Source organism: Chiloscyllium plagiosum, chromosome 36 (assembly GCF_004010195.1).
Source record: "Chiloscyllium plagiosum isolate BGI_BamShark_2017 chromosome 36, ASM401019v2, whole genome shotgun sequence".
Taxonomy (NCBI): domain Eukaryota; kingdom Metazoa; phylum Chordata; class Chondrichthyes; order Orectolobiformes; family Hemiscylliidae; genus Chiloscyllium; species Chiloscyllium plagiosum.
The window spans coordinates 36,382,628-36,403,949 of NC_057745.1; the positions used below are offsets into that span (position 1 = coordinate 36,382,628).

A 21,322-nucleotide genomic window follows, 5' to 3' on the forward strand; every position below is an offset into this window, starting at 1 on the left:
CCCGTCCTCTCTCCGGGTCAGCTGACTGTACACCAACAAGACTGCTGCAGTTGCCTTTGTGGGGCAAGTCTCCAAATAGTGGACACACATGCACACACACGCACGTGCACCTGCATCCGCGCACACAACTTTCCAGGGAAAGTGTGGGGAGAGAGAGAGAGGGCACGCAGTCAGTCATTTGGAGGTGGTGCCTGTTTAATTAATGTAAACAAAAGACGCGATCACTGTTGGAAATACGTCTTTGTTGTAATGTTTCCATCGGGACCTAGAGATCTCCTTCGGATAATCTGATTTTCGGAAAATTGATGTTCCTCTGTAGTTAGAAATGACAGTGGGGCAGTCTGCAAGGTCTGTAGAATGGTCTGCAAGATTAGCAAGTAAGGTAAAGCTTCATTAATATTACCTTTTACAGAGTTTGTATTTAATAACCGGTAATGGCTACTCCATATCATCATAAAGTCCCAAATGCAATTAAATTCAATCCGTAGCAGGTAAGCACTAAGAGTTAATTTTCTACTGGCTTCAACAGACTCAGCACTAAAATGGTCTCTCTCCTCTCTCTGGTGTCCTTTTGAACTCTCAAGTCAGGGTCTTGTAACAGCAAAGATGTTTTTTTCTCTGTGTCTACCCCGCTTGCAAAGCAGGTAAGCACTAAGAGTTAATTTTCTACTGGCTTCAGCAGACTCAGCACTAAAATGGTCTCTCTCTCTCTGGTGTCCTTTTGAACTCTCAAGTCAGGGTCTTGTAACAGCAAAGATGTTTTTTTCTCTGTGTCTACCCCGCTTGCAAGGGGTAATAAGAATTCATTATAATTGACAGGACCTGACTGTTAATTACAAGGCTTTTGATAGTACTGCGTTTCATTTCAGGGTCAGAATCAAACACTCATTAATTTTACAAGGGAACGGCTGTGAATGTTATCACTTGGTGTCCTGTTCACACAGATTCACCAAGGCAAATGTTTTTAATTGCCTCGCAGCATCCTGTTATCACTTGGTGAGCCCAGATACCCCTATCTTCTGCATTCCTTGAGTCCCCCACCACCTTTTTCTGAGCCTTCCTGCCTGTCTATTTTCTAGTGCAGCAAATGTGTTCTATAATTCAGCATTACATTTTAGTCCAAATGTTTAAAGACAAGTTTTAAGGCTATAGACTTTCTCAAAGCTGAGGGCAGACAATATGGTACCATTCCTCAAGAAGGTTGATCAGGATAAGCCACGGAATTATAGGCTAGCGTGTCTAAAGTCTATGTTATGGAAGCTGTTGGGAAAAATTTTGAGAGACAGAATTAACCTCCACTTAGAGAGGCAAAGATTATTCAAGGATTGTCAACATGTACACGGGAGCGGCACGGTGGCTCAGTGGTTAGCACTGCTGCCTCACAGCACCAGGGTCCCAGATTTGATTCCAACCTCGGGTGACTTGTCTGTGTAGAGTTTGCACTTTCTCCCCGTGTCTGTATGGGTTCCTCCGGATGCTCCGGTTTCCTCCCACAGGCCAAAGATGTGCAGGTCAGGTGAATTGGCCATGCTAAGTTGCCCATAGTGTTAGGTGCATTAGTCAGAGGGAAATGGGTCTGAGTGGGTTACTCTTCGGAGGGTCAGTGTGGACTGGTTGGGGTGAAGGGCCTGTTTCCACACTGTAGGGAATCTAATCTAATCTAAGCATAGCTTAATAATGGTTACATCATGTAACAAATGTGATTGGAATTTTCAAGGAGATCTGTAGATGAGGATACTTCAGTTCATGTAGTTTACATAACCTTCGTTAAGGCTTTTGACTAGGCCTTGCCTAACAGGCTGGTTAAGAAGCTAAAAGCCCATGTGATTCAGGGCAATTTGGAAAATTGTATCCAGATTTAACTCAGTGGCGGTAAGTGAAGGGTAATGGTCATAGGGTGTTTTTGTAACTAGAAGGCTGTGTCGAGTGGTGTACCACAGGGTGTAGTGCTGTATCCGTTGCTGTTGTTTACATTAATGATCTCGACATGAATGCTGGACAGATGATCAGTAAACTTGTAAAAGGCACAAAATTTGGTGGTCTGATAAGTATCAAGCTTGAAAGCCTTAGATTGCTTGACAGTATAGGTGGAACACCTCTCGGACACCCGGACCAACCAACCCAACCACCCTGTGGCTCAACACTTCAACTCCCCCTCCCACTCCACCAAGGATATGCAGGTCTTTGGACTCCTCCATCGCCAGACCACAACAACACGACGGTTGGAGGAAGAGCGCCTCATTTTCCGCCTAGGAACCCTCCAACCACAAGGGATGAACTCGGATTTCACCAGTTTCCTCATTTCCCCTCCCCCCACCTTGTCTCATCAAATCCATCGAATTCAGCATCGCCTTCCTAACCTGCAATCTTCTTCCTGACCTCTCCGCCCCCACCCCAGTCTGACCTATCACCCTCACCTTGACCTCTTTCCACCTATCACATTTCCGACGCCCCTCCCCCAAGTCCCTCCTCCCTACCTTTTATCTTAGCCTGCTGGACAAACTTTCCTCATTCCTGAAGAAGGGCTTATGCCCGAAATGTCGATTCTCCTGTTCCCTGGATGCTGCCTGACCTGCTGCGCTTTTCCAGTAACACATTTTCAGCTAGGAGGGTTAGTCAGATGAGTTGAACAGTAACAAATAGAATTTAATTCTGAATAGTGTGAGGTGATGCATTTTGGAATGACTTACAAAGCAAGGGAGTACAGTCAGCTGAGGGGAGTTCTGAAGGGCATAGACAAGGTTGTTCCATTTCCCGTCATGAAAGGGTTCATTAACTAAGGGGTTTTAAGATAAGGATCAGGAGACTTAGAGGCAATTTGAGGAAAATAATTCTTCACCGAAAGTATACTGGGTATCTGGAATTCACTGCACAAAAGGGTGGTGGAGGCAGGAACCCTCAAGACATTTATATTTACTTAGATGACCACTTGAAATGTTTAGTATACAAGGCTACAGGTCAACTACTTGTGAAAGGGATTAGAATAGATGGATGTTTGATGACTGGCCCAGACATGATGTGCTGAAGGGCTTCTTTGCATGCTGGAAAAATTCTATGAACGTTATCAAGAAAGCTGTATGCAATTTTGACTCAGTTATGGAAAGAGGGGTCGACAACATAAAAACAGGCCCATCGGCCCAACTTGTCCATGCTGCCCAGTTTTTACTTGCACTGGAATCGTTGCAGCAAAGATTCAGTAGATCGGTCTTTGGAATGAAGGGGGCTGTCCTATGATGAGAGGCTGAGTAAATTGTGTTTATGCTGTCCAGGTTATATAAGAATGGGAGGTCAGAGAGTCATACAGCATGGAGACAAGCCCTTTGGCCCAAACTGGTCCACATCGAACAAAATGTCGATTCATGCTAACTCTATTTCCCTGCACTTAGCCCATATCCTCCTTTACTTTTCCTTGCATTTGTCCAAATGCCTTTTAAATGTTGTTAATGTACCTGCCTCAACCTCTTCCAATGGCAGCTCATTCCATATGTGTACTGCTCTGTGTAAAAAATGTTGCCCCTCTGGTTGCCTTTCATTTTTTTCCCCTTTAAACTTAAACTGATGCCCTCTAGCCCTCAATTCCCCAACCCTGGGAAAAAGACTGAATACATTCACCCTATTCATGCCTCTTATATACTTCGTGAAGACCCCCCCTCAGTCTCTTACGCTCTAAAGTAAAATGACCTAGCTTGTCCAACATCTTCCTATAATTCAGATCCTTGAGTCCGGGCAACATACTTGTAAATTTCTTCCACATTCTTTCCAGTTTGTTAACATCCTTCATATAGTAAAGTGACCAAAACTGAATACAATACTCCAAATGCAACCTCATTAATGTTCTGTACAACTGCAACATAACTTCCCAACTTCTGTACTCAGTGCCTTGACTGATGAAGTCCAGTGTGCCAAAAGCTTTCTTCACTGCCCTGTCTAACTGTGACTCCACTGTCTAAAAACCTTGCAACTGAATTCTAACATCAGTTTGTTCTAGTACACTCCTTAAGGCCCTACCATTCACCATTGAAACATAAAAGATTCAGAAGGTTCTTGAGAGGGTGGATACAGGGAGGTCGCTTTCCCTTCTCAGGAATCTAGAACAAATATGCACAGTCTAAGCATAAGGAAGTATAATTTAGAGCTGAGATGAGGCAGAGATGATAAATTCCTGCTGTTTGGCAGAATTTAAATTTTTGGACAAGCAAACTTAATTCCATCCTTTGCAATATGTTTCTGACCACTACCTCTACAAAATTTGATTTGAAATGTATGATGCTTTTATGATTAGATTAGATTTCCTACAGTATGGAAACAGGTTCTTCAGCCCAACAAGTCCACATTGATCCTCTGAGGAGTAACCCACCCAGGCCCACTCACCCACCCTGACGAATGCACCTAACACTATGAGCAATTTAGCATGGCCAATTCACCTGACCTGCAATCTTTGGATTGTGGGAGGAAACTGGCAGACCCACGCAGACACGGGGAGAATGTGCAAACTCCACACAGACAGTCGCCCAAGGGGGGAATCAAACCTGGGTCCCTGGGGCAGCAGTGCTAACCACTGAGCCACCCTGGTGAAATAATTAATTAATAAGAAATACTTCTGACAAAATACTTTTAAAGCCAGCTTTTGATTCAGTGCCACAAAGCCATATACTGAAAAACATGGGACACTTAGGAACTTTTGATATTAGCCAGATCCCTGTTACAGAAGACAGACAGGAGCATGACAGTTATAAGAATTGATGAAAGAAACAGTATAAGCAAAATAATAAGACATGTTTTTGTGAGCATACAAATACTGCTACAGAGACAAGTTATAAGGTAACACAAGTAGTACAAGCACACAGTTGTATTCAGACACAAGCAAAGGTTGGGTTCTAATAGAATTCCACTTCTGCGAAGTTGAAACAAAGGCATTATAAAGAGCATATACTAGATTGTGACTATAGTTTTCTTTAAATTTCATTTGAATGAATATCTACTTGTTTTTAAGTGTGGATTTAAACATGGTATATAAATTTGAAGTAGAAGCTTTATCATATGAAAATGAATCATAACATTAATAGATTGGAGTTCAAGCTTTAATCCTCATGACCCTACAGCTAGATGACAATATTCTGCAATTGTTTTAATTCAGTCATGGGCCTGGTATTGCTGGCTGGGCTAGTATTTATTGCCTGTGCCTATTTGCTCTGGAGGGGGTGCCCTCATGAACTGCTGCAGGCTGTGTGTTATAGGAGGAGACACAGTGCTGTTAAGGAGACCATTCTAGGATTTTGATGGAACAAGAGTGAAGAAAGAATGATATATTTCCAAGTCAGGATGGTGAATAACGTGGGGGAAGAGCTTGCAGCCAGTGCTGTTCCCATGTATTTGCTGCCCTGGTCCTTCTAGATGGGTATGAAAGGTGCTGTCTGAGGAGATTTGGCAAATTTCTATAGTGCAGCTTGTAGATTGCGCAGTAGCAGCAGTGTGCACTTTCTTGGTGGAGTGTCTTGAACGTTTGTTGATATGATGCAAATCAAGTGAGCTGCTTTGACCTGGTGGGTGTCAAGCTTATTGAGGGTTGTTGAAGCTATACTCCATGTCCTGACTGAACACAATACTCCAAGTGCGGCCTCACCAACATCCTCTATAACTGCAGCATAACTCCCCAACTTCTACACTTAGTGCCCTGACTGATGAAGTCCAGTGTGCCGAAAGTCTTATTACCTGTGACTCCACTGTCAAAGAACCTTGCAACTGAATTCCAGGGTCCCTCTGTCCAGACAAGTGGCGGGCAATTCCATCAAACTCCTGACTTGTGTCTTGTAGAAGGTGGACAGGCTTTGGGGCATCTGTATGTGTGCTAATCGCATTGTATTCCCAGCCTGTGACCTGCTTTTGTAGTCATTGTATTTTTCTGGCTAGTCCAGTTGAGAATCTGGTCAGTCGTAATCTGTGGGGAGTGAGAGATGGTAACACCATTGATTAATAGGTGAACTGAAGGTAGCTATTGCCTGGCATTTGTATAGCACGTATATTAATACCCCAAGCCTAGATATTGACCATGTTTTTCTGCATTTAGGCATGAACTGCTTCAGTACCTAAGGAGCTGCACATGGTGCTACACATTGGGCAAACATCCCCACTTCTGACCTTATGATAGGGTCATAGAGATGTACAGCATGAAAACAGACTCTTCAGTCCAACTTGTCCTTCCCGCTAGATATTGTACATTAATCTAGTCCCATTTGCTAGCATTTGGCCATATTCCCCTTAACCCTTTATTCAAATATCCATACAGATGCCATTTAAATGTTGTAATTGTACCAGCCTCCAGCACCTCTTCTTGCAGCTCATTCCATACGTGCATCACCCCCTACATGAAAAAAGTGCCCCTTAGGTCCTTTTTTAAATCTTTCCTCTCTCACCTTAAACCTATGCCGTTTAGTTTTCGACTCGACCACCCTGCGGAGAAAATCTTGTTTATTTATCCTATCCATGCCCCTCATGATTTTATAAACCTTTATAAGGTCACCCCTCCATGGAAAATAGCTGAAAATAGACCCACCTATTCAGCCTCTCCCTAGAGCTCAAACCTTCCAACCCTGGCAACATCCTTGTAAATCTTTTCTGAATCCTTTCTGGTTTCACAACATCTTTCCTATAGCAGGGAGAGCAGAATTGAATGCAGTAATCCAAAGGTATTATTCCCAACTCCTATACTCAGTGCACTAACCAATAAAGGCAAGAGTACCAAGCACCTTCTTCATTATCTTGTCTATGGTCATTGATGAAGCAGTGAAGATGGTTAGGCATAGGACACTATTTTGAAGAACTTGTGCAGAGGTGCCATGGACTTGAGATGACTGATCTCCAACAACGATAACCATGTTCCTCTATACCAGGTATAACGCCAACCAGTGGGGAGTTTTCCCCCTATTTCCTACTGACTCAAATTTTGCTTAGGCTTCTTGATGCTACATGCAGTCAAATGTGGCCTTGATATCAAGGGCCTCACCTCACCTCACTCACCTCACCACTGGAAATCAGTTCTTTTGTTCATGTTTGAACCAAGGCTGTAATGAGGTCAGGAGCTGAGAAAGGAGAAAGTGAGGTCTGCAGATGCTGGAGATCAGAGCTGAAAATGTGTTGCTGGAAAAGCGCAGCAGGTCAGGCAGCATCCAGGGAACAGGAGAATCGACGTTTCGGGCATAAGCCCTTCTTCACGGCTTATGGCCGAAACGTCGATTCTCCTGTTCCCTGGATGCTGCCTGACCTGCTGCGCTTTTCCAGCAACACATTTTCAGCTCAGGAGCTGAGAAATCCTGGTGAAACCCAAACTGAGGCTCATTGAGCGAATTATTGCTGAGCTGGTGCTGCTTGATGGCACTGTTGACATCACTTTTTATCACTTTATTGATGATAAAATAATGGAATGGTAAATGGCTGGGTTAGCTTTGTCCTTTGTGTACAGGACAAAACTGGGCAATTTTCCACATTGTCAGATAGATGCCAGTGTTGTAGCTGTATTGACACAGCTTGACTAGGGATGCGGTAACTTCTAGAATGTTGTCAGGATCCATACTCTTTGCTATTTTCACTGTCTCCAGCTGTTTCTTGAAATCACATGGAGAATTGAATTGGATGAAGACTAGCATCTGTGATGCTTAGAACCTCTAGAGGAAGCCAAGATGGATCATCCACTCAGCACTCTGGCTGTAGACTATTATAAATGCTTCAGTATTGTCTTTTGCACTGATACACTGGGCTCCATCATTGAGGATGGGGATATTTATAAAGCTTTCTCCTTTAGTGACTCATCATTGATCTCTGGCTTGATGGTAATAGTAATGGTAAAGTGGAGTTAATCCTGGCCATGAGTGTGTAGATTGAATTGGAGTATGATTCTGCTGCTACTGATGGCCCACGGTGCTTTGTGGATGCCCAATCTTGATGTGCTGAATCTGTTTGTAGTTTGTCCTGTTTAGCATGGTGATAGTGTCACATAAGGTATTATCAGTGTAAAGGCAAAATTTCATCTCTATAAGGTCTCCGTGACAGTATCAGTATCTGCAGCAGGTAAATTGATGAGAAGGTGGTTTATTGTTTCCCTTTTGTTGGTTCCATCACCACCTGCTGCAGATCCAGTGTAACGACAATATTCTTGAGGTTTTGGTCAGCTTAACCAGTCGTGCTGCTGACAAGTCTAATAGGAAGAACAGTCAGGTAAAGTAAAATTTAATAGAAAGAACAGGCAGAGCTAGGTTAATGAATACGGCGGGACTGGCAGTCTGAATTGTATTTCTTTCAATGTAAGGAGTAAAACAGGTAAGGCAGATGAGCCTAGCACCCGGGACTATAATGTTGTAGCCATTACAGAAACTCTGATTGGAAGAAGTGGCAGCTCAACATTCCGGGGTTTAGGTGTATAAAGCGTGATAGAGAAGGCTGTAAAAGGGGGATATTGCATTATTGTTTAAGGAGAATGCCACATCTGCACCATGAGAGGACATCTTGGAGGGCTCATCCATATGGATTAAACTGAAAAATAAGAATGATGCAGTCACTCTGATAGGGTTATAATGTAGGCTTCCTAATATTCAGCAGGTGATAGAGGAACAGATTTGAACACAAGTCATTGAAAGATGTAAAAATAACAGGGTTGTTGTAGTGGGTAATTTTAACTTTCCCTACATTGACTTGGGCTCCCTTCATTCCAAAGGCTTACTTGGGGCAGAATTTACTAGGTGCATCCAAGTGGCTTACTTGAAACAGCATGTATATCGTTCAACTGGGGAAGTGCTATACTAAATATTGTAATGGGGAATGACCCTTCCCTGTGATCAAAATTTCAGGAGTCTATTTGGTACAGTGATCAGAATTCCAAAAGCTTTAAGATAGTTTTTAATAAAGATAAGACTGGTTGTTAGTTGAGGCTAACTACAACAGTCTTAGCCAGGAACTGGAGAAATTAGATTGGGGCCAGCTGTTTGAGGGGAAATCCACATCAACATGGGAGACTTCTAAAGGCCAGTTGATCACAGTTCAGGACTGGCATGTTCCTGTGAGGATGAAAGAAAAGGTGGCAAGATTTGGGAATACTAGATGAAAGATTAGTCAAAAAGAAAAAGGAAACTTATGTAAGGTTTAGGAAACTGAAATCAGACAAAGCCAGATATACTTGAGGGGTATAAAGTAGGCAAGAAAGAATTTAAGTAAGAATTAGGAGGGCTAAAAGGGGTTGTGAAATGTTCCTCGTAAGTAGGATTAAGGAAAACCCCAAGGCCTTTTATATGTATTAGGAACAAGAAGGTAGGTAGGGAAAGGGTTGGTGTACTCAAAGACAAAGGAGGGAATTTATGCATGGAGCCAGAGGAAGTGGTGAAGTCCTTTATGAGTACTTTGCATATTCACCAAGGGGAAGGACATGGATGATAGTATCATTAAGGAGGAGTAAGTCGATATTAAGAAGGAAGCTTTGAAAAACATTAAGTAGGTAGGTCCCCAGTACTGATGGGATCTATTCCAGGATACTGAGAGAGGTGAGGGAGGAGATTGCTGGGGCCTTGACAGGGATCTTTCTATTCTCTTTAGCCACAGGCTAAGTCCTAAAAGACTGCACACTAGCCAGTACTGTTCATTTGTTTAAGAAGAGCAACAGGATATTCCAGGAAATTAAAGACTAGTGAGCCTTACATAAGTGTTGGGGAAATTATTGGAGAAGATTCTTAAGGACAGAATTTACTTGCATTGAGAAAGAATGGATCTGTTAGGGACAGTCAGCATGGCTTTGTGTCAAGGAGTCTTTTTTCACAAATTTAATTGAGTTTTTCATGGAAATGAGGAAGGTGGATGTTGTCTACATGGACTTTATTAAAACATTTGACAACATTTGTCATGGGAGGCTGTTTCAGAAGTCTAAGTCGAATGGGATAATCAACACGGTTTTGTGAAGGGTAGGTATTGCCTCACAAACCTTATTGAGTTTTTTGAGATGGTGACCAAACAGGTGGATGAGGGTAAAGCAGTTGGTTTGGTGTAGATGGATTTCAGTAAGGCATTTAATAAGGTTCCCCACAGTAGGCTATTGCACAAAATAAGGAAGCATGGGATTGAAGGTGATTTAATGGTTTGGATCAGAAATTGGCTAGCTGAAAGAAGACAAAGGATGGTGCTTGATGGGAAATGTTCATCCTGGAGTTCAGTTACTAGTGGTGTACCATAGGGATCTGTTTTGGGTCCACTGCTGTTTGTCATTTTTATAAATGACTTGATTGAGGTTGTAGAAGGATGGGTTAGTAAATTTGCAGATGACACTAAGGTCGGTGGAGTTGTGGATAGTGCCAAAGGATGTTGTGGGTTACAGAGGAACATAGATAAGCTGCAAAGCTGGACTGAGAGGTGGCAAGTGGAGTTTAATGTGGAAAAGTGTGAGGCAATTCACTTTGGAAGGAGTAAGAGGAATGTAGAGTACTGGGCTAATGGTAAGATGTTTGGTATTATAGATGAGCAGTGAGATCTCAGTACGTAGATCCCTGAAAGTTGCCACCCAGGTTTGTAGAGTTGAGATTAGAGTGGTGCTGGAAAAGCACAGCAGGTCAGGCAGCATCCGAGGAGAAGAAAATCGACGTTTCGGGCAAACGCCCTTCATCAGGAATAGAGGCAGGGTGCAGGCAATGTCAATTTTTCTGCTCCTCTGATACTGCCTGAACTGCTGTGCTTTTCCAGCATCACTCTAATCTAGACTCTGATTTCCAGCATCTGCACTCCTTGTTTTTACCCAGGTTGATAGGATTGTTAAGAAGGCATACAGTGTGTTAGCTTTTATTAGTAGAGGGATTGAGTTTTGGAACCATGAGGTCATGCTGCAGCTGCACAAAACTCACTTGGAGTATTGCATACAGTTCTAATCACTGCATCATAGGAAGGATGTGGAAGGTTCAAAGGAGATTTACTAGGATGTTGTCTATAAAGGGAAGGTCTTGTGAAGAAAGGCTGGGGGACTTGAGGCTGTTTTCGTTAGAGGAAAGAAGGTTGAGAGGTGACTTAATTGAGACATATAAAATAAAGTGGAAAGTGAGAGCCCTTTTCTTTGGATATTTATGGCTAGCACGAGGGAACATAGCTTTAAATTGAGAGGTGATACAGATAGGATAGATGTCAGAGGTAGTTTCTTTACTCAGAGAGTAGTAGGGGTGTGGAATGCCCTGCCTGCAACAGTAGTAGACTAGCCAAGTTTAAGAGCATTTAAATGGTCATTGGATTGGCATACGGATGAATGGGCTTCAGATCGGTTCCACAGGTCGGCGCAACATCGAGGGCTGAAAGGCCTTTTCTGCACTGTAATGTTCTATGTGCGAGGCATGTTTTTGATTCAGAGAGTGGTAGGTACCTGGAACACGCTGCAGGGGAAAGTGGTAGAAGCAGATACAAAGCAATGTTTAAGTGGCACTTAAGCAGACACATGAATAAGCTGGGATTAGAGGGAAATGGACCATTTGAAGGCAGCTGGGATTGGATTAGAATTTTATCATGGACAGCATAGACATGCTGGGCTGAAGAGCCTGTCCCTGTTTTGCATTGTTGTGTGCTGCTGAGCTATGATTGGTGGCATACATGAAATCCCTCACCACAGTACATTCTGTGCCCTTGCCACCCTCATTGCTTCTTCCAAGTGTTGTTCAACGTAAAGGAGCACTAAGTCATCAACTGAAGGAGGATAGTATGTGGTTATCAGCAGGAGCTATCAGACGAGACACACTGGCACCTGGCATTTTTGAGTTATAAGACTATCTAGCAACAGGTTAAATTGTTAAGTTCCAGCTTTTACTCAGAAAGTAGTAGAGGCATGGAACACATTTCCTGCAACAGTAGTCGACTCACCAACTTTGAGGGCATTTAAATGGTTATTGGATAGCATATGGATGAAAATGGAATAGTGTAGGATAGATGGGCTTCAGATTGGTTCCACAAGTTGGTGCAAATCGAGGGCCGAAGGGCCTGTATTGTACTGTGCTTTCATGTTCCGTGTTCTAGTCACAAAACTGAGGGAAGGAAGCATTTGCTCTCAAGCCTCTGGAGAGCTTGCCAGCTAAGAGAGGTGTCTCTCTGTTTTGATGTGAGTGGAAGAAAACCAGCATTAAAAGACTCTGAAAAGAAGAACTTCTAACTCAACCAAAAGCATATGTCCGTTTGACCGGATACGTAATTGAGGATTGCAGCTATGTGATGTCAGTGTGATATCATTGCCAAAAAACAAACAAACTGTTGAGAAAGTCACCTCATTCCATTGGTACTTTGATCTTTAGATCCACAAAATTTTTTCCTTTTTGACCAAGTTTGCCAATCACAGTAATTCTGTGTTACCATCCATCTTGAATGTCCATTCATTTCTCGATTAATGTATGTGTACTCGGATTTAAAGAGGATATAGTTTAGGGTTACATATTAGCTATTAACAATCCATTTTTGACATTCTTTAAAGGATATGTTTGTTTATAATTTTATTTTCTTGTTTTTTGATGAAACTGGCGTGAGTTTCTTCTATCAAAGATATTGGCAAAAGTCAGACAATTCAACCAACTTGGTAATTAATTTGGTCATTCAAATGGATCATGGGCTTGATTTCCTGTGTTCTTTTCCCATCAGTGTAGTGACGGATTCTGATTACTGATATCAATAAATCTTGAAGAAAAGTAGCTGTTTCTGCTATATTACATTTGTAGATATATTCTACCCTGACATAACTTTTCTGGTTTGAAAACACCTGGGGATAAGACATTTCATCACAGCATGCAGAAGATAACTGGTAAAGCTGACTAAGTTCCTTTAATGATCTGAAATTTTCCTAAGCCGAGGCTTTAATCTGACAATATGTTTGTGTGGATTATCTTGCCAGCAGGAAAAGAGAATAGAAACATTAACACTTTAAACATTTAAAAAAGAACAGAATATGATTGGAACAACAGAATGAATAAACTTGCTCTTGATTATGGCAGAGGTACAAATGTGATTGTACATTGTTTCTGTGTGGCCACCTGTGCAACATATTGACGTATGTGTTTTGTGCACACATTGCTGGAGCATGAGCTTCATGATGAGGAACTTTGCCTTAGAATGTCACAAAGCCGGTGACTGAAAGGAAATCTGGAGACTGGCAGAGAAAGACTAGAGTGCATAGGTGCAGGTGCAGAGGTACCGTTGTGAAACTTTTAATTTTTTCTTTCATCCTACCACCAAATTCACTAAGGTATATAAAAATAATAATAGGATCATTATATTAGAAGTTTTGAACTGCTCCCATATTAATTAGGATAATCGTAATATAAAGAATTTAGAGCGGGCAGATTTCTCGAAATATATACAGAACTTCCTGTAAAAACATGTTGATAACCATACAAGAGATGGACCTAATTCTGGAAATGTTGCTGACAGGTGTTCAAGGTGACAGTGGGTGAGTGTTTTAGTGATAGCAACCACAATACCATACTTTATAAGTTTCTAATAGAAAAAGAGAAAGATGGTCTGCAAGATAGCAATGGTTTGTCAGAGGGATGTCATGTCTAACTAATCCAGTAGAATCTTTCAAGGAAGTAGCCAAACGTTTGGATGAGGATAGGGCAGTTGATGTAATTTATAAGCAAGGCATTTTGCAAAGTCCCTCATGGGAAACTAAGAAAGAAGGTAAAAACTCATGGAATCCAGGGTAACTTGGCAAGTTGGATCCAAAATTGTTTTAGGGGCAGGAGAAAGGGATAGTGGTAGAAGGCTGTTTGTGTGACTGGAGCCCAGTATGCAGTGGCATACAACAGGGATCAGCATTGAGTTTCTTATTGTTCGTGATATTCATAAATGACACAGATGAAAATATGGAGGGGATGATAGTTAAGTTAGTAGATGATGCAGAGATTGGCCCTGGTGGTTGACAGTGAGGAGGAAGGTGTTAGGTTACAGGAGGATTTAAACTGATTGGTCCAAGTTCCTAAATACATAGCAGCAATTTATATTTATAAAAGCACTTAAATGTCATAAAAGATCCCACGCTGCATATTAAATGCCTTATGAAACAGATTATGATACTGAGCCATAAGAACTGGAGCATGTTCAACTATCAAAGCTGAACACCCTGAAATTTAAAAAAAAAATTAAGTTATTATGTTGAATAACAGAAAAGACATTACATGTTAAATGACCCACTCCTGTTCCTATGTTCTTGTCTCACCCATGCTCATTTTGAGATGAGAAATTTCTTTAGCCAACGAAGTGTGAATTTTTGGAATTCTCAACCTTCAAGGGTTGTGGATGCACTATCATTGAATGTACTATTTCATATATATCTAAAGTCAAGGTAGACAGTCTTGATCTGTCAGGTAAGCAAGCTACCAGGAGTTATGAAGATGGAGTCCAAATCCAAGTACAGCTGTGGTCATCTTGAATTTGGAATAGTCTTGATAGGCTATATAGTCTCCTCCTCCTGTTTTTTATTGCGTCTTTAGTGTTGTAGAGATATACAGCATGGAAACAGAACCTTTGTCCATGCCAACGAGGCATCCTATATAAATCTAGTCCCATTTGCCAGCATTTGGTCTATATCACTCTAAACCATTACGATTCATATATCCTTCCAGATGCTTTTTAAATGTTGTAATCGTACCAGCCTACACCACTCCCTCTGGCAGCTCTCCGCCTTTCTTCATAGGACCAACCCTCCGTACCAAGCAACGTCCTAGTAAAACTCCTATTAACCCTTTGAAAAGCTTCCACATCCTTGCTACTATGGGGTGACCAGAACTGTATGCAGTGCTTCAGGTGTGACTGCACCAGAGTTTTGTACAGCTGCAGCATGACCTCATGGTTCCAAAACTCAATCTATTTACCAATAAAAGCTAACACGCTGTATGCCTTCTTAATAACCTGATCAACCTGATTGGCAACTTTCAAGGATCTATGTACATGGTCATCGAGATCTCTTTGCTCATCTACACTACCAAGAATCTTACCATTAGCCCAGTACTCTGCATTCCTTTTACTCTTTCCAAAGTGAATCACCTCATACTTTTCTGCATTAAATTCCATTTGCCACCTCTCAACCCAGCTCTGCAGCTTATCTATATCTCTGTGTAACCGACAACATCCATCGTCACGATCCATAACTCTACCAACCTTTGTGTCATCTGCAAATTTATGAACCCATCCTTCTATGCCCTCATCCAGGTCATTTATGAAAATGACAAACAACAGTGGATCCAAAACACATCCTTGCGGTGCACCACTCGTAACTAAAGTCCAGGATGAACATTTCCCATCAACCACCACCCTTTGTCGTCTTTCAGCTAGCCAATTTCTGATCCAAACTGCTAAATCACCCTCAATACCATGCTTCTGTATTTTGTGCAATCGCCTACTGTGGGGAACTTTATCAAATACTTTACTGAAATGCATATGCACCGGATCAACCTCTTTACCCTCATCCACCTGTTTGGTCACCTTCTCAAAGAACTCAATTAGATTTGTGAGGCACGACCTACCCTTCACAAAACCATGGTGCCTATCCTTAATCAACTTATTCCTTTCTAGCTGATTATATCTCCTGTCTCTCATAACCCTTTACCCAGAACCGAAGTAAGGCTCACAGGTCTATAATTTCCAGGGTTGTCTACTCCCCTTCTTGAACAACATTTGCTATTCTCCAGTCTTCTGGCACTATTCATGTAGACCCATTGTAATCTGAGGTAACCTTCTTCGATGTCCATGGCATCTCCAATTTTAGTGTCATCTGCAAACTTACTAACAATATCTCCTATGTTCACATCCAAATCATTTATATAAATGTCAAAATGCAGTTGATCTAGCACTGATTCTCATGGCATACTGCTGACTACAGGCTTCCAGTCTGAAAAGCAACCCTCCACCACCACCCTCTGTCTTCTACTTTTAAGCCAGTTCTGTATCCAAATAGCTAGTTCTCCCTGTATTCCGTTTGATCTAACCTTGGTAATCAGTCTACCTTGAGGAACCTGGTCAAATGCCTTACTGACGTCTGTTTAGATCACAGCCACTGCTCCTCCCTCATCAGTCCTCTGTTACTTCTTCACAAACTCAATCAAGTTAGTGAGACATGATTTCCCATGCATAAAGCAATGTTGATTATCTTTAATCAGTCCTTGCCTTTCCAAATACATGTAAGTCCTGTCGCTCCGGAATCCCTCCAACAACTAACCCACCACCGATGTCACACTCACTGGTTTATAATTCCCTGGCTTTTACTTACCACATTTCTTAAATAGTGCCACCTTGTTAGCCAACCTCCAGTCTTCTGGCACCTCACCTGTGGCTATCAATGATACAAATATCTCAGCAAGGGCCCAGCAATCACTTCACTAGCTTCCCACAGAGTTCAAGGGGATCACATACTGGGGATTTATCCACCTTTGTGCATTTTAAGATGTCAAGAACCACCATCTGTGTAATATGGACATTTTCCAAGATTATATTGCCTACAGTATGGAAACAGGCTCTTCAGCCCAACAAGTCCACCCCCCCTCTGAAGAGTAACCCACCCAGACTCATTCCCATACCCTATATTTATCCCTGACTAATGCACCTAATACTACGGGCAATTTAGCATGGACAATTCACCTGACCTGCACATCTTTGGATTATGGGAAGAAACCGGAGAACCCGGAGGAAACCAGGGGAGAATGTGCAAACTTCACACAGACAGTCACTCGAGACAGGGATCGAACCTAGGTCCCTGGTGCTCTGAGGCAGCAGTGCTAACCACTGAGCCACTGTGCCGGCCCAAGATGTCGGTATTTATTTCCCCACATTCCATATCTTCCATATTCATCTTCACAGCAAGCACTGATGCAAAATACTTGTTTAGTATCTCACCCATCTTCTGCAGGTTCACATGTCGACTGCCTTGCTGATCTTTAGGGGGCCCTATTCTCTCTTGATTTATTTGTAGAACCCCTTTGGATTCTCTTTAACCCTATTTGCCGAAGCTATCTCATCTCCCCTTTTTGCCCTCCTGATTTCCCTTTTAAGTATACTCCTACTATCTTTATACTCTTTTAAGCATTCACTCAATCTCTGCTGTCTATACCTGACGTATGCTTCCTTCTTTTTCTACACCACAACCTCATTTATTTAGTTAAAAATCGCACAACACCAGGTTATAGTCCAAGAGGTTAATTTGGAAGCACTAGCTTTCAAAGTGCTGCTCCTGCGACCTGATGAAGAGGCAGTGCCTCGAAAGCTAGTGCTATCAAATAAACCTGTTGGACTATAACCTGGTGTTGTGTGATTTTTAACTTTGTCCACCCAGTCCAACAGCGGCATGCCCAAATCAATTTTTCTAGTCATCCATCATTCCCTATGCCTGCTAACCTTGCTTTTCACCCTAACAGGAACATACTGTCTATGCACTCTCATTATCTCAGTTTTGAAGGCATCCCATTTTCCAGCCATCCTTTTACCTGCAAACATCTGCCCCCAATCAACTTTCGAAAGTTCTTGCTTAATACCCTCAAAATTGACCTTCCTCCAATGTAGAACTTTAACTTTTAGATTCAGTCTTTCCTTTTCCATCACTATTTTAAGACTATTAGAATTATGGTCACTGGCCCCAAAGTGCTCCCCTACTGATATCTGAGTCACTTGCTCTGCCTTATTTCCCAAGAGTAGGTGAAGTTTTGCAACTTCTCTAGTAGGTGCATCCACATAGCAGAAAAATTTCTTATACACACTTAGCAAATTCATGTCCATCCAAGCCCTTACGACTATCACAGTCCCAGTCTATGACTGGGAAGGGACTCCAATGATCCAAAAATGTGAATCCTTTACCCATTCACCAGCTTCTCACCATGCATTCATCTGCTCTATCCTCCTATTCCTATCTTCACTAGTTTGTGGCAAGGGGAGTGATTCAGATATTACTATCCTCGAGGACCACCTTTTTCAATTCCTGCCTAACTTCCTATATTGTACCCTCAGAATCTTGTCCTTTTCTCTTCCTATGTTGTTAGTTCCAACAATGACCTCCTGCTGGTCCGTCTCCTCTTTGAGAATATTCTGCACCCTCTCCAACACATCATGACACCAGGGAGGCAACGCACCATTCTGCTGTATCACTATCGGCCACAAAAACATCTGTCTGTGCCTCTGACAACAGAATCCCCTATCACAGTCGATCGCTTGGAATCTGATTTTTCCCTCGTTACATGAGAGCCAGTCTTAGTACCAGAACCTGGCTGTCAGTGCTCCATTCTCCTGCGAGTCAATCTAGCCCTATATTTTCTGAAACAGCATACTTGTTTGAGATATGGAAAGCCATAGGAGACTCCTGCACTACCTGCCTCCCTCTCCTACCTTTCCTGGAGGTAACCCATCAACCTGACTGTGTCTTCAGTTACCTCCCTTCCTATAACTGCATCTATCACACTGCCTAGATCGTGTAAATTCCTTGTTGCATCTTTCTGCCACTCTAACCGATTCTCACGATCCGATAGGATTTGCAGCCAAATACACTTCCTGCAGGCATAATCGTCAGTAACATGGAAACACTTCCTAATGTCCCACATCCAACAGGAATAGCACATCACTCTACATCACACCATCTTGCACATTAACGGTCAACATTCCAGAAACTAGCACAGTCTTATTGCTCTAAAAACACTCTCCATGCTAATTTGCTATCTATGTTTTATATTTTTAAAGTTGAATAAAAAATCAGATCTCAGTAAAACCATATAATCATAAAGAACCCAATGTACTTACTGCTGTAGAATTACAAATAAAAACTCGCCACTGAATTGCTCCCCAGTTGTGATTATTCCACACAGATTTCTGCAAGGTCAGCTGTGAATTTGTCTAGTTTGTTTATTTTTCTTAGACAAACTCCAGAGGTACTTAAAATCAAACAGGAGAGGCAGTAGTTGTGAAGGTTCGCTGCTAGATCAGACAGCAGTGTAGGCTTAGTTTTATGTTGATTTACTTCCCACCATGTGGCCACTGCCTTTGTCTCCCTTTTTCTTTTTTTAAAAGTGCTGTTGTTTTCACCTTTTTGTTTCCAAAGTTTCAAGACAATGTAACAGCTTACAAAACAGTGATAACTGCTCCTTGAATTCGAGGAAATCAGCTCCAACACTGAAAATATCTCAAAAAAAGGAGCAGCTTTTACAGCAAAATCTTTTTCCATTGTCTTAGATTGAGGTCTTGGCTCTTTACAATGCTTTCAGAACTGGGGACTTTGTCCTTTACACTGCTCTGGATGTCTGAGTGTTTCCCCAGGACTGGTGACAGCTCTAATTCATGTAAATCAAAACCTGTCAAGCATATGAGGAAGGAGAAAGTGAGGACTGCAAATGATGGAGATCAGGGTCTAGGATGGTGCCAGTCAGGCACCATCTGAGGAGCAGGAGAATCAATTTTCTGCCAGAAACGTCGCCTCTCCTGCTCCATGGATGCTGCCTGGTCTGTTGTGTTTTTCTAGCACCACACTCCTTGATGGCACATATGAAGAAGTTGGAATTAATTGTAACAGTTTGTAAATTGGATCTTCAAGCTTTTGAGTTGAGAGCCAGGGTGAGTGAATTAGGAACAGCAGCTTGGATTAGTTCTGGAGTTTTGACAGTTGTTGGGTGCAGGAAATTGGATTGGTTTGTGTGCCGATGGTGAGTAGGCTATAACTGTAGACTTGGACATGGTAGGTTTGGAAAAGAAGGTGAGGGGGCAGTGCCAAGGTGGGAGTGGAGTTCAGTATGACATTGTGAATGCCCCATTTTCTAATCCTGTTGATTTTTGTTTAACAAAGGGAGTATTGATGAGAGCTGCAGTACGGGCAACTAATCATCTTTATGTTGTTTTTCAGATAGGCCGAACAGCTCTACACTGGGCAGCTGGGGCTGGACATGAACAGGCTGTGAAATTTCTTCTCAACCACAATGCCTCAGTGGATGATCAAGACAGTGTAGGTCATATTAACTCTTCCCTTATGGCAGTTCTGCAATTACCCACTAAATCAGCACAGCCACTGACACTGTAACAAACACAGAAAATGCAGGGGAAACTCAGCATACCTGACAGCATTTGTAGGGAGAGAAACAGATTTAATGTTTCTTGCCCAATATGACCCATTTTCAGAAATACCCTTGGGAAGGTCAGATTACCTTCAAAACATTAACTTTTTTTCTCTCCAAGACCTGCCGAGTTGCTCCAATGTTTTCTACGTTTGTTTCAGATTTCCAACATTGCAAATCTAGACTCTGTTTTCCAGCATCTGCAGTCATTGTTTTTACCATCTTGATGTTTAGAAGAACCTAGATGTATTCATAAAAAGAGTATGCAGTTAGAACACAGACATAGAACTTTACAGCGCAATGCAGGCCCTTCGGCCCTTGATATTGCATCGACCTGTGGAACCAATCTGAAGCCCATATGACTATTCCATTTTCAGCCATATGTTTATCCAATGACCATTTAAATACCCTTAAAGTTGGCGAGTTCACCACAGTTGCAAGCAGGGCATTCCATGCCCCTACTATTTCTACCTCCGACATCTGTCCTATATTTATCATCCCTCAATTTAAAGCTATGCCCCCTTGTGCTAGCCATCTCCATCTGAGGAAAAAGGCTCTCACTGTCTACCCTATTAGATTAGATTCCACAGTGTGGAAACAGGCCCTTTGGCCCAACCAGTCCACACCGACCCTCCGAAGAGTGACCCACCCAGACCCTCTAACTAATGCACCTAACACTATGGGCAATTTAGCATGGCCAATTCACCTGACCTGCACATCTTTGGATTGTGGGAGGAAACCGGAGCACCCAGAGGAAACCCATGCAGACACAGGGAGAATGTGCAAACTTCACACACCTGAGGCTGGAATTGAACCTGGGACCCTGGTACTGTGAGGCAGCAGTGCTAATCACTGAGCCACTCTGCCGCTATCTAACCCTCTGATTATCTTATATATCTCAATTAAGTCACCTCTCAACCTTCTTCTCTCTAACGAAAGAAGCCTCAAGTCTCTCAGCCTTTCCTTGTAAGGCCTTCCCTCCAGACCAGGCAGCATCCTAGTAAATCTCCTCTGAATCCTTTCCAAAGCTTGCACATCCTTCCTATAATGCGATGACCACTGCTGTACACAATACTCCAGGTGCAGCTGCACCCAGTCTGCAGTTAGCCTGCAGACTGATGCATTTGTGAAGCTGAGAATTTTGCAGGTTGCACATTTGGAGAGGTGCTCACACAGCAGCCTAATGGAATGGGTGGCCATCAGTCAGTCCAAGAGAAAGGCAAATATTGCAAAAGTCCCCTGTGATCCCGCTGGCA

At 42.4% G+C, this 21,322-nt stretch overlaps 1 protein-coding gene across 9 annotated transcripts in view; it reads left to right on the forward strand.

Annotated features, from left to right (window-relative positions):
* Positions 1 to 21,322, forward strand: part of ankdd1a (ankyrin repeat and death domain containing 1A) — a 294,535-nt gene that overhangs the window by 19,105 nt on the left and 254,108 nt on the right. For 6 of the 9 annotated variants that reach the window (XR_006309520.1, XM_043677683.1, XM_043677682.1 and 3 more), the window contains exon 3: positions 19,859 to 19,957. The exons of 2 other annotated variants lie outside the window; for them this stretch is intronic. Coding sequence is in view for 5 of the 7 variants with exons in the window: in XM_043677683.1 (XP_043533618.1) it covers positions 19,859 to 19,957 (99 nt within the window). In the remaining 2 variants the exon portion in view is untranslated. The remainder of the gene's footprint in view (positions 1 to 19,858; positions 19,958 to 21,322) is intronic. One more of the 9 variants, XM_043677685.1, reaches the window with a different exon arrangement.